The 17,032-nt window shown below is 38.1% G+C and overlaps 1 protein-coding gene across 3 annotated transcripts in view; it reads right to left on the bottom strand.

Annotated features, from left to right (window-relative positions):
- Nucleotides 1-17,032, bottom strand: part of FNBP4 (formin binding protein 4) — a 44,547-nt gene that overhangs the window by 6,116 nt on the left and 21,399 nt on the right. For all 3 annotated transcript variants that reach the window (XM_042957713.1, XM_042957712.1, XM_042957714.1), the window contains exons 10-15: nucleotides 16,201-16,305; nucleotides 14,761-14,894; nucleotides 13,593-13,780; nucleotides 7,857-8,167; nucleotides 7,584-7,728; nucleotides 6,718-7,058 (exon numbers count right to left, since the gene is read on the bottom strand). In XM_042957713.1, the coding sequence (XP_042813647.1) occupies nucleotides 6,718-7,058; nucleotides 7,584-7,728; nucleotides 7,857-8,167; nucleotides 13,593-13,780; nucleotides 14,761-14,894; nucleotides 16,201-16,305 (1,224 nt within the window). The remainder of the gene's footprint in view (nucleotides 1-6,717; nucleotides 7,059-7,583; nucleotides 7,729-7,856; nucleotides 8,168-13,592; nucleotides 13,781-14,760; nucleotides 14,895-16,200; nucleotides 16,306-17,032) is intronic.

Consider the following 17,032-nt stretch of genomic DNA (forward strand, 5'->3'; position numbering starts at 1 on the left):
TTTCACCTGTGGTTCAGCCTCACACACTGCATACATACCCTGCCAATAAGCTCCAAAACAGCCCACCTGGGGTTAGCACGGAACCATACATGTAAAAAGTAACATGAACTAGTAACGGTCATATGTGGACAGAGGGCTCGGTGAGGTATGACCTCTCACTGAACACTGTCAAACATGACTAAAATCCAAAGCTCTAGGTAGAGTCACTGTTGTTTCCTTTTGACTTCTATGGGTTTTGTGAAAAAAATTTTTATCACATTTGATTCCTGTCATGGGAAAATAAGTTGTTTTAGAAGTTATTTATTGCCAATCACATCCAAAACCATGGATAAAGAATTATACTGGCTGTTTTTTTCTTTTTAAAGTTCACTTATTTTGAGAGAGATAAAGTGCAAGTTAGACAGGGGCAGAAAGAGGGGGAGAGAATTCCAAGCAGGCTCCGCACTATCAGCACAGAGCCCGACACGGGGCTTGAACACAAGAACCATGAAATGATGACTGGAGCCAAACTTGGACACTTAACCAACTGAGCCACCCAGGGGCCCCTGCAATGGCTGTTCCAGCACATTTTTACAGGGGAACAGGCAGTCAGATGAATAAAGATCCAATGGCTAGGACTTGTTTTCTAGCCTTTTTTTTTTTTTTTTTAAGGGCACTTGGTATTTAAATTTTTTTTTTAACGTTTATTTTTGAGAAAGAGACAGAGCGTGAACAGGGGAGGTACAGAGAGAGGGAGACACAGAATCTGAACCAAGCTCCAGGCTCTAAGCTGTCAGCACAGAGCCCGATGCAGGGCTCGAACCCACAAACCTTGAGATCATGACCTGAGCAGAAGTTTGGTGCTTAACCGACTAAGCCACCCAGGCACCCCTAGGACACTTGATATTTTTAATAAATGTTTTATTTTATTCTTGAGAGAACACATGCAGGGGAGGAGCAGAGAGAAAGGGGGACAGAGGATCTGAAGCAGGCTCTGCTGTGGAGCTTGAACTCATGAACTGTGAGATCATGACGTGAACCGAAACCAAGAGTCAGACACTTAACCAACTAAGCCATCCAGGCGCCCCTAGCTTATTTTCTAGTAAGCTGCACACAAAATTCTTCAGCAACAAGATTGAAAACATGCATTTCAAATATTCTTAAACATCCAAGGAAGTATATTATTTTATATTCTTTTAAAATGGCCTGTAACAAGAAAGATAAGATTATCGTTGTTTTAATATGAAGTACATAAAAAAATGACATATTAACAAATTAGAATTCTGGATTTCCTAAAGTATTATTTACAAAAGCATTAAAGCATGACCGGCTAAGAAATTACTTACTGCATGAAATCTTTGGAGAATTGGAGAAAGAGTGTCAAGGAAGGCTTCGTACAAGAAATGATTCCCCAGCACTCGTTGTTCTAACATTTAATTGTGTAAAGAACAAAAAGTAGTGGGACTGGTAGACAAAGCAAAGATATGGAGGTGGTAAACAGTATGTTGGCTCAGGAGAACCATATATGCTATAGTATAGACCTTGACACTATATTAAAGACAGTGTTCTAATTGTTATCATTGACTTCCATAATATTTACTTTGTTTCCGGATAATTTCTGAAACCATAATACTAACCTGGACAAGGGGTTTCAAGTGGAATCACATGGCCTATTCTGTGTGAACACATATCTCATTCAGTAAGGTTCCTTTAACCATGGTAAGGCAAATGAATTTGCCCTGCTGATCCCTAGAGAAATGATTCTGGTTCAGGCAGATAAAGTGCCAACACAGAGAAAAAGCTGATGAGAAACTTTGGGTAATCAGGGCATTCAAAAGTGGCCACTGAATGTGACGTGACATCAGTAAAATGGAAGGCCATGAAGCTCCAGGCCCTGTTTCCCCAAGGAAACATTATGAAAACAAATACAGACTAAAATTGCTTTATGGGAACTCTGGAAACAAGATGAAGATCTGCAGCAAACAAAGAACACTCAATCAAGAAGCCACACTTGAGACACCTGCCTAGCTCAGTAGGTAGAGTATAGGACTCTTGATCTCAGGGTTTTAAGTTTGAGACCCATGTTAGGTCTAGAGAATACATAAAAATAAAATCTAAAAACAAACAAACAAACAAAAAAAAAAGTCACACTCAAAACGGTAGGAGATTTTGTGGCATGTTTGCTTGCCTTTGCACCACCCTCTCCTGTGTGGTTGGGATGAAACAGCCCAATTCTCAGTTCCCTACCTGAGGAGGGAAGGAAAAGAGTAAAATATTCTCTCTTCTGTCTGCGGCTGCCTGAAGGACTGGTTTCGGTACATTGACTAACTTGGAGCTCAAGCGGTAATGGCAGCATATTTTGAATCTCAGGTTGGAAGCCACGAAAGGCAGCAGCAGGTACTGCAGCATTGTGAAAACCACAGGGAAACTGCAGTCTTGTGGATACCTAGGAGCAGAGATTATGGGCAGAGGAATACTAAACAACATATAAAGCTCCTAGGAAAAAAGAAGGTGTAAGACAGGAAGATGAAAATTAGGGGCATCTGGGTGGCTCAGTTGATTGAGCACCCGGCTCTTGGTTTCAACTCAGGTCATGATCTCATGATTTGCAGGTTCGAACTTCACGTCCAGCTCTGTGCTAACAGCAAAGAGCCTGCTTGGAATTCTCTCTCCCCCTCCCCTGCTTGCTCGCACACAAGTTCTCTCTCTTTCAAAATACATAAACTAAAAAAAAAATAATAATAATAAATTAAATGTATACAGATGGGGGGCCTCTTGGGTGGCTTGGTTGGTTGAGTGTCTGACTCTTGATTTTGGCTCAAATCATGATCCCAGGGTCGTAGAACTGAGTCTTGCGTCGGGCTCTGCACTGAACTTGGGACATGCTTAAGATTCTCTGTCTCCCCCCTACCTCTCTCTTATGCTTGCACACTCTTAAAAAAAAAAAAAACAAAAGGGGCGCCTGGGTGGCGCAGTCGGTTAAGCGTCCGACTTCAGCCAGGTCACGATCTCGCGGTCCGTGAGTTCGAGCCCCGCGTCAGGCTCTGGGCTGATGGCTCGGAGCCTGGAGCCTGTTTCCGATTCTGTGTCTCCCTCTCTCTCTGCCCCTCCCCCGTTCATGCTCTGTCTCTCTCTGTCCCAAAAATAAATAAAAAACGTTGAAAAAAAAAAAAAAATCTACACAGGGGATATAGATGCCCAGAAAAGGCCCAAAGAGATCTAAACCTTCATGCTGGGCTTCTTAATGAAGGTCTTTCCACAAAGAGAACGCATGTGCAAAGACTGGGAGAGACAATTGTTTTGCCAAATGCCTCATTTTCAACAAAGAAAAAAATCACAAAGCACAGATGAAACTGGCAAACATGTGCATTCAAAGGAACAAAATAAATCTCTAGAAACCAACCATAAATACATACTTCAGACTCACTAAAGACCTTAAAACAGTTGTCTGAAATGTATTCAAAGAGCTAAAGAAAAATAAAGGCAAAGAACTAAAGGAAATCAGGAAAATCACACATGAATGAGATTATCAACAAACAGGTAGCTATAAGAAAATGCAAACCAAATAGAAATTCTGAAGCTGAAAAATGTGAACTGAAAAATTCATTAGCTCAACAGCCAACTCTGATAGGCAGAAGAAAGGATCAGCAAAATTGACGGTAGGTCATTTGAAATTACAGAGTCTGCAGAGCAAAAAGAAAAACACTGTGAACCATTGAATTCTACTCCTGAAACCGATATTGCACTGTATATGTTAACTAATTAGAATTTATATAAGAATTTGAAGAAAATACATAAGTGCATTTTCAGAGATTAAAAAAAGAAAATGAAGCAAAGTGAACAGAATCTAAGTAATTTATAATACACCATTAAGTGGACTAATACATGCATTATGGGAATCCTAGGAATATGGAAAGAAAACGGCAGAACTTATTTTAAGAAATAAAATATTTTAAGCCACAGTGCCTGGGTGGCTCAGTCGGTTAAGTGTCTGACTCTGGATTTCAGCTCAGGTCATGATCTCATGGTTTGTGATATTGACCCTTATGCTGGGCTCTTAACTGACAGTGTGGCATCAGCTTGGGATTCTGTCTCTCCCCCTCTCCCACTAGTGTGCGTGCTCTCTCTCTCAAAATAAATAAACAAAAAAAAGAATAGCCAAGGGGCACCCAGGTGTCTCAGCTGGTTGAGCATCCAACTCTTGATTTTGGCTCAAATCATGATCCCAGGGTCATGTGGGACTGAGCCCCATGTTGGGTTCTGTGCTGAGCATGGAGCCTGCTTAAGATTCTCTCCCTTTCTCCCTCTGCCCCTCTCTCCTGCTTGTCTGCATGCTCTATTTCCAAAATAAATTTTTAAAAAATTAAAAAGAAATAATAGCTAAAAACTACTCAAATTTAATGAAGACATGGATATACATACCCAAGAGGTCTAACAAACTCCAAGTAGAATAAGCCCCAAAAGATCACCCTGTGACACATAACTTGTCAGAAACCAAAGAGAATCATGAAAGCAGCAAAAGAAAAATGACCTGTCATGTACAAAGGTTCCTCAATAAGATTATCAGGATTTCTGGAAGAAATGGTGCAGGCCAAAGGCAGCAGGATGATATATTTAAAGTGATCAAAGAAAAAAAAAAAAAGTTGAGAATTCTGTACAGGCAACACTTTCCTTCAAAAATGAAGAAGAAATTAAGATACTCCTAAATAAACAAAAGCTCTGTGGTTCATTATTGCTTGACCTATCCTACAATAAATGCATAAGGGAGTTCTTCAAGTTGAAGTGAAATGATGCTAAATACCTAAGTTGTCATACAAAAAATAAAGTTCTCTGATAAACACATGAATATGAAAATCAGTAGGATTGTGGTTTTGGTTTGTAACTCTTACTTTTTATTCTTCTACAGAATTTAAAAGACAAAAGCATAAAAAGTAATTACAAAGCTATGTTACTGGGCACACAGTATGTAGAAATATAATTTATAACACCAATAACATAATGGAGTGGGATGCAGCTATATAGGAGTGATTTTTGTCTGCAATAGAATGTATCAGTTTAAAACTGATTATAACTTAAGCACATTACATATAATACCCATGATTTCATAAAGAAGATGAATATAAGGGCGCCTAGGTGGCTTAGTCAGTTGAGCGTCCAACTTCAGCTCAGGTCATGATCTCACAGCTCGTGAGTTCGAGCCTCACGTCGGGCTCTGTGCTGACAGCTCAGAGCCTGGAGCCTGGTTCGGATTCTGTGTCTCCCCCTCTCTGCCCCTAACCCACTCGTATTCTGTCTCTCTCTCAAAAATAAATACACATTAAAAAAAAAACAAAACACTTTTTAAAAAGATCTTAAAAAAAAAAAAAAAAGAGGGGCGCCTGGGTGGCTCGCTCGGTTAAGCGTCCGACTTCGGCTCAGGTCATGATCTCATGGTTCGTGAGTTCAAGCCCCGCGTCAGGCTCTGTGCTGATGGCTCAGAGCCTGGAGCCTGTTTCAGATTCTGTGTCTCCCTCTCTCCCTGACCCTCCCCCGTTCATGCTGTCTCTCTCGGTCTCAAAAATAAATAAACGTTAAAAAATAAAAATAAAAAACATAAAGAAAATGAATATAGAACATATGCTAAAGGAAATGACAAGAAAATCAAAATGTGTCATTAAAAAAGTCAACTAAACACAAAAGGTGGCAGTGAGAGGAGAAATGAGGACAAAAAAATCTTCAGAATACATACAGAAAACAAGTAACAAAATGGCAACAGTAAGTCCTTCCCTGTCAGTAACTACTGATAATAAATTAGTAATTTACTGATGTAAATAAATCTCTCCAATTAAAAGATGTATTCTGGCAGAATGGATTTAAAAAAACAGAACTGAATAGGGAGCCTGAGTGACTCAAGTCAGTTAAGGGTCTGACTATTGATTTTGGCTCAGGACATGATCTCACAGTTTGTGGATTGAGCCCATGCCTGGCTCTGTGCTGACAGTGGTGGAGTCTGCTTGAGATATTCTCTCCCTCTCTCTCTCTGCCCCATCCGCAAGTGCGCACTCTCCCTCAAAACAAATAAACAAAAAAACAGAATTGAAGTGGTGATGTCTGTAAAACGTTAATTTTCTATCTAAGGATATACACAGATTTAAAGTAAAAGGACAAACAGACTCCATGCAAATAGTAACCAAAAGAAAGCAAGGGTTAACAACATTAATATAAAAGAGACTAAGTAAAAAACTGTTACAAAAGATGAAAAAGGACGTTATACAATGCTAAAACTGTAAACCAAATAAACGATCACTTATGATAGTATCCAACAGAATAAAGAATAAAATACCTAAGAGTAAATTTAGGAAAGGAAGTAAAAGACTTCTACACTGAAAATTACAAAAAATTGCCAAAAAAAACCCCCAAAAAACCCTGAAGACCTAAATAAATGGAAAGAATCTTGTGTTCACAGACTGAAAAATCCAATATTGTTAAAATGGCAGTATGACCCAAACAATTCAGACATGAAATGCAATCCCTATCAAAACTCCACTGGCTTTTTATGCATAAATAGAAAAGCTGAATAAATTAGTATCAAATTACAAGGGGGCCTAAATAGTCAATATTGAAAATTACATACAAAGTTGGAGAACTCATACTTCTACATGCTACTGAATTATATACTTTAAAATGTTGGTTTTTACATGAATATCACTTCAATAATAAAAAATTTTTAAATAAAAACTTGGGAGAGATTTACTGTACCTTATCTTTCTTTCCTTTTTTTGTCTTCTCAGATGGTGGCATTTTGGGAGCTGGCGGCGGTGGTGGTGGTGGTGGCGGAGGAGGAGGAGGTGGTGGTTCAATAATGGCAGTGGTAGGCACAGCACCTCGGGCCTGGACTGGCTGCAATGTGGGAGTCACTGCCATTGGGACAGAACATTCAGCATAGCTCATGATTGCAGGAGCTGTTGCTAGTCCTAGGTAATTTGACTGTAGGGCCATTCCTCTGGCTTGATGACCCATTCCTGTTGCTGGATGGCTAACAGATATTGCCTGGTGTCCAATCCCTGCAGACTGGTGTCCAATCCCTGCTGCCTGATGACCTAACATACAAGCCATAAAATAAAACTATTAAGAAGGACACTTTGACAAAGCAGAAACAAAGATAGAAAAGGGATTTGGGGGTTAGATCACCTATAAAATGATGCCAATATACCTTCTCCTCAAAAAATACAGCCACATTTTCTGGCAGCAAAATATTTCTGAATACTTTAGTATTATGGTACTTTTTTCTTTTAAAAAAAAAAAAAAGCTCTAAGCCCAACGTGGTGCTTGAACTCGTGACCCCATGATCAAGAGTTCCATGTTCTACGGACTTGAGCCAGCCAGGCACTTCAGCATTAAGGTACTTAAATTATCAAAATTACTGATGTCATGTAAGTGCACAGAAAACAATATGGAACATGTCAAATTGTTAACAGTAGTTTTTAGTAACTGAAAGAAAAACATATAAGGAGTTCTTGAAATGAAAAGCCTTTACACGATATCTAAAAGCCTTTTATGACACCTAATTCCAAAAACAAAGATGTAATATGTTCAGGAAAACAGATTTCAATCACAATGCTTACCTGCAGCTATAGCTGACTGGCTGTAGAGGACTGGAGAACTACCAATGGTAGCTGATCTCTGAACTACTGCATTACTAATTTCTGTGGCTTTTCTTTTTATCGCTTTAGTGGAAGGAGAACTAGAGACGGCAGAATCAACTGAACTCTGAAACAGAAGAGAATCTAGTCAGTGGCTAAAAGCTCTAGTTAAACATCCTCTTCTAATATAAAACATGGTGTCAGTCATGCCCCAGTCCCCAGAAACCCTTCGGAATGCCAAAGAGCATTTCTCACCTGGCTAGTTACAACTGTGGTTTGTGTGGAAGGTTTCAATGGAGTATCCTCCTCTGTTCCTGGGGCAGGAGGCTCTTCACTTCCCTCATCCTCCATCTCTACCTCCTGGATCTCACCATCTTCTACAGGAGGAGGGGGAGGGGGAGGGGGAGGAGGGGACTCTGGGGGTGGAGGTGGGGGTGGTGGCATTTCCAAAGGTAATGGAGGTTGAAGCACAGGCACATTCGACTGAAGGAGAGTCCAGAATGGAGTAAGTGGCATGAGTGATGAAGAAGAAACTTGGCCAGAAAAGGACTCTTTACAAAGAGAACCTATGAAAATAAATAGGAGTCAGGAAAAGGGCAAGACAAAAGCTCCATGGCTTACATTCACAACAATGTTCAACTGCCTAGTGAGACAACTGGACCTACAGGCATCTATTCTCTACACTCATACTACTGAAATATTAAGCAATTCAGTTCAAAAATGCTTCCATAGAAATATAAATTTATGAACCCCACAGTTAGCACCTGCCCTAGCTGTTATATACTAGTGTGTTCTTTGGGTCCACATTTATGGATAAATAAATGAAGTACATCACATCAATTCAATGAGAAATTTGGTCATTGAGCTTGAAGTTTCTTATTTCAAACATTCACAGTTTCAACATACACAACTAGAAGGGAATGCTCTGGGTCTTTATTTCAAAAAAGAAGAGGGGAGTAAATAATGTACATTTGTGATTCTGATTCCGTGTTATTTTATTTTTTAGCGAGTAGATAACTGATCATGGATGACCCAGAGAAGTACTCATTCAAAATACCTTTTATTAATCTGGGTTACTAAGTTTTAAAAATCCATTTGCAAGGTGGTCTTGTCAACTCTATCATTCCTTTGTACCTTTGTATGAATTATTTGCTAAACCACAGCAACACAAATCAAGGAAGGTATTTTTTTTTTATTTCTGTGATGAGAAAGGGAAATTTAGAAAAACAAATCTTCAAGGTAAAGGATAACAAAGGCACACACAAAAGAGGTATTTGGAGATGCAGAAGATCTGAAGTTGCTGAAGTCTGAGTTAAGAAATTATAGCTGAAAAGCTGCAGGATCAGCTTTCCTCAAATTCTGCAAAAGCCAGTTAATTACTGTCCTTTCTCTCCTGGGAAAAGTTTTAAAGGTTAGAGAAAATAGGAGGATATACTTACTTGTAGCCTTCCCCATCCCTCTTTATCGTCAATAGGGAAGTTTCACAATATATGGGACTATTAGATATATATCCCAGGAATGCTGAAGGGAATTTTCTCCCTAAAAATCATAGAATTTAGGAGTAGAAGAGACATGAGAAATCATCTAGTTCAACTCTCTGATTTCAAAGGTAATGAAACCCAGGAGGGAAATGACTTGCCCAAGATCATACAGCTCTCAATGACTAGGTCTGACTCCTAGTCTAGTACTATTTTACCAAGAAGTCTTGGTGAAATACCAGGGATCTAACAGATTTAGAAATCACAGTTAAATAAATCTCAGTTTGGGGCACCTGGGTGGCTCAGTCGGTTAAGTGTCCCACCTTCGGCTCAGGTCATGAACTCACGGCTTGTGGGTTCAAGCCCCACATCAGGCTCTGTGCTGACAGCTGAGAGCCTGGAGCTTACTAAGGATTCTGTGTCTCCCTCTCTCTCTGCCCCTCCCTCCCCCGCTCATGCTCTGTCTCAAAAATAAACATTAAGAAAAAAAATTTTTTAATAGTACAAAAAATAAATCTCACTTTTCATGGAATAGAGATCTAAATGCAATCACCTGTTAAATTTCATGGTCAAAAGTGATGGTATAACCATATACCATAAACAAAAGTCTCTATGACAAGGATAAAACCCTTTATTTACTTGGCTTGAAGATACCACGCTGTTCTCAATAAGGTAAAACCTAAGCCATTATGAACCATTTGGCTTTTAGGATAGCTTTACTTTTTATGGAGCAGGTAAAAATATTACACAAAAGATTTTAAGAATAGGATTTACAAGGTTACTGTAATTATTCTGAGATGTTGCTTACTTAGCAAAGGAAAGGAGCACTGAAAGAAAAAATTCACCAGAAAACAAGAATGCAGTTTTCCAGCTAATAGACTTCAAAAGTCTCATTAACTTTTTTATTTGGTCATACCTAATGTGAATTTATACACTGACCTTTAGATGAATAAAGTTTGGGTATGGCCAGGCAGTTTACTATGTTACATAATAATAGAACATCAAGATTACATCAGAACTAAGGTAATAAGTACTGAGAATTAATAATTTATCAAACTTCCTTCTACTAAACCTTCAACAACATTTGGTAGGTAAATGAATAAGCTAAGTTTTACATACTCTCGTCTAAAATCGTAATGCAACACAGAAATGTTTATGATGGCAAAATGCTACTATGCAAAGCAACTCAAGGAAATACAGGTTCAAGGTTAAAAATGGGGTTTACAACCTCCAGCAAAGATAATCAGAATTAATTAAACTGTCAATAAGGAGATAAATTTAGCAGCAAACAAGGAGCATTTTTAGTTAATATTTGAATCCCATACTAAGTTTGCTCAAAACATAAAAGCTGTGTCTTAACACTGATAGCTTCCTTTAGCTTAAACACAAAGTTTGGATATTAATAGATATCCTTCTACACGATGCTTCTCTTCATTTCTAAATATAACCCAGTTGGTATATTTTGCCATTTAAGCGAACTTTCAAGTCTGAAATCCAAGGAGAGATTAAAAAACACAGTTTTGGGGGCACCTGGGTGGCTTAGTTGATTAAGTGGCCAACTTTGGCGCAGGTCATGATCTCCCTGTTCTTGAGTTGGAGCCCCACGTCAGGCTCTGTGCTGAGCTCAGAGCCTGGAGCCTGCTTTGGATTCTGTGTCCCCTCTCTCTGTCCCTGTCTCCCCCTCCCTCAAAAAAGAGTAAACTAAAAAAAAAATTTTTTTAGGATGGGACTAGAGTGTATTATGCTAAGTGACATTAGTCAGAGAAAGACAAATATCATGACTTCACACATATGTGGAATTTAAGATACAAAGCAGATGAACATAAGGGAAGCAAAAATATAAAAACAGGGAGGGGAACAAAACATAAGCGACCCTTAAATATAGAGAACAAACTGAGGGGTGCTGGAGGGGTTGTGGTGGGGGGATGGGCTAAATGGGCAAGGGGCATTAAGGAAGACACTTTTTGGGATGAGCACTGGGTGTTATATGTAAGGGACGAATCAATGGATTCCACTCCTGAAATCATGATTGCACTATATGCTAACTAACTTAACGTAAATTTAAAAAAAAATTAAAATTAAAAACATAAAGGTAAACACAGCGTTTATTATATGCTAATAAATTTGAAAGTTACAGGCTTAGAATAGTGTGGGGATACAAATTTTGCTCTTCAAGAGCCTGTTTTTTTCTATTTCTAGGCAAGCTTCCCTTTACTGTTTTCCTGTATTTCTCCAAAGAGAAAATTTTTGCTTAGTATTCTGAACCAAGAGGCCAGTTTAGCAGTTACTGTATAAATAATAGTTCCATAGACTTTTGAAAAGCAGCTGAATTTAACCAAAGTGACAAAGCCTAGTAAGACAGACACAGTAGGTATCTTGAAATATCACTCATCTTTAGAGACAGGATGTTAAATTCAAACAATGAACGAAGACTGAAATGAACAGAAGTTTGAAACTTCCTTGCCCCCACAGTGTAGTAATTTTTCTTATTTAAAACATGATTTTAACCACTACTGGGCTGACAAAGTGAATATACTAAACTTTCTTGACAGGCTTAAATAACCATCAGTATTGCTCTTAAATCCCAAAAACCTTAGTACAAGATCTGGGTTTTACTTAGATCAAGATTATCAAGTTTTAATGGCTCTCATTAAAGAGGCTTAAGAATATAAACAGTTTATCAGTGACTTTTTCCTACAGCATAATTGTTTTACTCAGATAGGAATGTCTCAGTCTTCCTTTAACCAGACAGTACCCAACTTTATGTGTCTTCAACAAAGTGAGAAAATAATTCTAAGGTGTTCACAGAACACCTAAGAGTTGGTAATTCTAGAATACTCAGCTTTGTAACATACAAGAAAGGGACATTAGACAGCAGTAAGGAGTGGAATCTCCTATCCAGAACCACCATCAAGCCTTCACTGGACTAACTTCAGTTAACATGATAAAACTAACTTATTAGACATATCTATCATTACTACCAAAAGAAAAGAATGAGGAAAGTAATCAAAAGAAAATCCCTTTGTGAAAATATTAAGACACCCTGTAACTCAGAAAATATATTTCTGAAATAGTAAGTAAAATAAAACCACCCTTTTGCTTCATGCAAAATTATCACTGCAGCCAAATGTGGCTTTTTGTTTAGTGATCTGATAACTGCCCCTAGGCTATTTTAGAAATTAAAAAATCATCTAACATGATCAGTTTCATTTGGTACATTATCAGAACTTTTTAATTGGGATCAGGGAGCAACAGAATACAAAACATCATTTTTCGTAAGCAGAGGACAAAAGAATTCAGCTGTCCACTCCCTATGTTACCAACAAATTCCATGCCTTTACCTTTAAATGTTTATTACTTTAAAAGCCAAATCACAGACTCCTGTTTCACGTACTGTCATTTTAACAAACAGCTACCAGTTTTTTAGAATGAAAAATCATAGCCTTGACTAGGCTTCACTATTCACTTATTTCTGTCATTCCAAGAATGGTGGATTTAGAGGGGCAAAAATGCATCTTCCAAGATGTGGAAATCAAGCCACTCCTCTTTAGAGGAGCTCCTATTAACTAAGGAGCTATGAAAGCCTTTTTAAAAACGTATACAACAAAATAAAGAGTGCCTGTGTGGCTCAGTCGGTTGAGTATCCAACTCTTGATTTTGGTAATGATCCATGGTCATAGGATCGAGCTTCATATCGAGCCCCCTGCTCAGGACAGAGCCTGCTTAAAATGCTCCCTTCCCCTCTGCCCCTCTCCCCCACACTCTCAAAAAATAAATACATAAGTAAAAATAAGTTAATGTATACAACAAAACTAAAGACCTCTAGGAGAATATCTACTGGGTTGAGCCATCCTGACTGTTTTATGCTAGAATATTGTTGGCAATTTCCAATGATTATTTTGCTTCCCTGAAATAATGGTCCTAGTTTCATACCATTTCTTCAGAATATTTTGATTTACAACAACCATACTTGTAAGAATAGTGGAGTGCAAAAATGAGGCTGCACTATCTACAGATTAAGTTTTCCACAGAAAGGGAAAACAAATCTATTATCACTCCACAAAGATATTGACAATTCAGTTACTAGTTCCTCAACATTAACATTCCTGTTAGTGGATACACGGCTTTGTGGCATGACAGAGTGGTTATAGGACAATCTTTTTGTTGTTGTTAGATCTAATTGGGTACATTAAATGATTCCTGAATCGGGAGCATCCTATCTAGAAAGCAGATGGAAGCTCCTATGGGACAATCTTTTAAAAATCAAAATATATTGGCTCATCATTTTATTTTTTAGCAAAGTCTGATATTAATAGTCTGCTGATTTCTAAGCAGTCCCTGCCTTAGTTTTCTTCAGTATTAACTCTTGTATTTTTATGTTAAGCCACTATTTTTTAGCTAGAAATTTACGCTATGATTTGAATTACTTTCTTCTTTTATGGTACCAACTAACACAAATCTTTTTTTCTCCAAAAGGATTTCTCTCCAATTAATATAGGGTAAATTGTCCCACCTGTGGAATTCTCAGAAGATTCTGTAGAATTTGAATCAGTGCCAGTTTTGTCTTTCAAGGTCTGTTTAGGAAGAGTCTCGTCTCTACTTTCTTGTGCTTGGCTTTCTTCCTCTTCCTCCTCACCATCTGGGAACTCCCACTGAGACTCGCCCGACTGTTCGTTTACATAGAAATATCGTCTATGATCCCTAAATTACAAGAAAGAAAACACATGTTTTAAGACCCATTCTCCTACAAAGACACTTCCGTTTGGTCCTGTCCCAGGACAGCAGTCTGCTCTCACAGGGACGAACCTCTTCTTAACAGACTGCTATTCACAAAGGCAACAAAGAGCTTTGACAATTGAGGATGAAGAACCAAGGATAATTCAAAGCTATTTGCACTGCCAGCAGCTCTGTGAATACAGCCCTGAGCCCTCACTCCAACAGATGACTTAGAAAACACCTCTCACATTTTGTTTTGTTTTTTGCCAATGTTTAACAGGGTTTCAAGTTTCATTAACGAAGGGACTCAATCTCCTAGAACACTAATTTCCCTTCCAAAGAAGAGAACAACGAAGTTTGCGAAAGGTGACTCTTCCCCTCTTGGACCGTGGAATTCACATTTCATACTCTTGATATCAAACACAGTGAAAGCTAAAGAGAGGGAGAGGATCTGGGAGCTGAAAAATAAAAGAGCAAAGATTTCAAATAACGAAAAAAAAAATCAAGAAAAGCCAAATATAAAAAGAAATGTTTTCATCTGACCTGCTGGCAGAAGATAGTAATCTTGTTCTTCATTCACATCTTCTGGCACGAAGCTTTCCTTAACTTCACCGAGGTTAATCAGGAGTAGTTGCTTCCAGAGGTCCTGTAAAGCGCACAGAGCTCTCGCATGCGCTTAACCCCCAAGCCCGCCCTACTCCGTGCAACAACACTCTGGAGAGTAAAAACCAGCTTTGTCCATCTTGGGAAAAAATCCGTTACATGGAACACTTTAAACATTGCTTTTTGTTTCTCCGTGTGGCTGGCCCAAACTGTAAGTGCTTGCGGTGCTCTGCCTGCCCAGCACCGCTAACTGCAGCTGCTCTCAGTCTCCGGACAGGCTGTCATGTCGTCAGGTGGTGGTGATCACAAATCATGTCTGAGATGTCAAAGGTGAAAGGTGAAAAGGGGAGAAGAGTGCGTACCTGTCCCAGTGGCAGGACCAGCCTTTAGGAGTGGCGTTTATTTCATACTGTTTTAGTTGTTCTGCTGCATCTTGAAGTTTTCGTTTAAGGTAGTTCCCATTAAGAGCCCCTTCCCTCCAGTCTGCAATCCGAGTCTAGAATCAACAAACACAGAAATAAGTTAAAAGGCTTACTGTTACATCAGAAGACAGAAATAAAAGGGACAGGTCTTCTGGTCCACAACTGTATTGCTATACTCTCACAAAAGGAAAGTAGGCCCAAAACGCACAGAAATACTGTCTTAATTTCATATAAAATATTGTTTGCTCTACACAGTTCTGAAAAACAAGATTGGACCTTAGTACATTTTTATACTGCCAGCTCTCCAGTATCTGTGCAAATGAGTAGCAGTTTTGTTTTTCTCCTTTGGACTATATTAATTCCCTAGCAATTTTAGTTTTTGGTAGAGAGTTCATTTGGTTCAGTAATCAAAAGCAAAGGTTCAATACTTAGGGAGGTAAGCTTCCTACAGGAGTTCCTTACTGAATCCTGCTCTACCATGTTGTAAACTATTCAGGTTACAAAAGGACTCCAAACTTTTATTTTTAGTTTGATGTGAATCTGTTATTAGGCTCATTGTGTTATTTAATGCATTCATTCATTCATTTATTTATTTATTTTACATCCAAGTTAGTTAGTATATAGTGCAATAATGATTTCAGGAGTAAAATCCAGTGGTTCATCCCTTACATGTAACACCCAGTGCTCATCCCAACAAACGTTTTCCTTAATGCCCCTTGCCCATTTATAGCCCATCCCCCCACCCACAATCCCTCCAGCAACCCTGTTTGTTCTCTATATTTAAGGGTCTCTTATGTTTTGTCCCTGTCCCCATTTTTGTATTATTTTTGTTTCCCTTCCCATATGTTCACCTGCTTTGTATCTTAAATTCCACATATGCGTGAAGTCATATATTTGTCTTTCTCTAATTTCACTTAGCATAATACACTCTAGTTCCATCTGCACTGTTGCAAATGCCAAGATTTCATTGTTTCTGATTGCTAATATTCCATTGTATACAGATACCACATCTTCTTTATCCATTCATCTGTCAATGGACATTTGGGCTCTTTCCATAATCTGGCTAGTGTTAACAGTGCTACCATAAACATTGGGGCACATGTGCCCCCTTTGAATCAGCATTTTTGTATAAAAAAATATTTTTTAAACATAAAATAGAATATATGCCTACTGAAGGTGGTATCCCCACACATAAAATCTTAGTATTTATCTTCATAGTTACGTTTTGCTTTAGCTAATACACAGTTTTGTTTCCTGGGTTAGTCGTTCAGATTTGCACCAATGTTAAAAATTTTAATTTAGGATTAAAAAAATAAGATAAATGCCTTACACATAGAGCATTTTACTCAAAGACCAACTATACATAAATGCCTAAATTACCTCAGTCTGTAAGAGCAGCACATGAAAGTTGGAGATGGACTGTCTATTAATGCCTAGGAATTCAAATTTACTTGTCAGGGTATTTGCCAGTTCTCCAATCTGAAACTGTAATGTAGGAAAGAAAGAGAAAAATAAAATTGAATCAGCAACATTTTTCTGTATTATGTAAACTATTTTGTTCTTAAACATACTAAAAAAAAGGGTCTGCCTAGAAACAGCCCTTCTTAAATAGTTGCATCTGAACAGTCATGAAAATAACTCTAGTTATTTCTAGTTATGTAGAAAACTCTAATTTATGTTAAAATACTTCACATAACAAGTGATAAATAAGGACAAGCCTAGAGAAATTGAATGTATACTTTGAGACAATATAGAATTAAACAGGTGAAAATAGATGCTAAATGATGTAACTCCCAATAGTGTCCAAACTATCATTTAATTATTACTAAGTGCTTTTATCAGTTACGCACTGAACAAAATTAATTCTCCCAGTCCCTTTCACATGGTTGTACACTAGCCAGTGACTGGATAAACTCTTTCGAGTCAAAAGAATGTACTATGTGATTTTTCCAACAGACCATCCTTAAATAACCACATATTTATATGGTCCAATTCTCTTGACATCAGGCTAGAAAGAAAATTGGAACCGAGTTAGCCTTTATGTAAAGAGAAGTACACGCAGAAATTAAATTTGTGACTTTTAGTCTCTTCAGTACTTCCAAACTACAGGAGCCTACATTGATACACTATTATTGCTTTCCAATGAAGGCTTAAATTTCATTTATTCATATTTTAATGTTTATTTACTTATGAGAGAGAGGAGAGAACATGG

The sequence above is a fragment of the Panthera tigris genome, chromosome D1 (genome assembly GCF_018350195.1).
Source record: "Panthera tigris isolate Pti1 chromosome D1, P.tigris_Pti1_mat1.1, whole genome shotgun sequence".
NCBI lineage: Eukaryota > Metazoa > Chordata > Mammalia > Carnivora > Felidae > Panthera > Panthera tigris.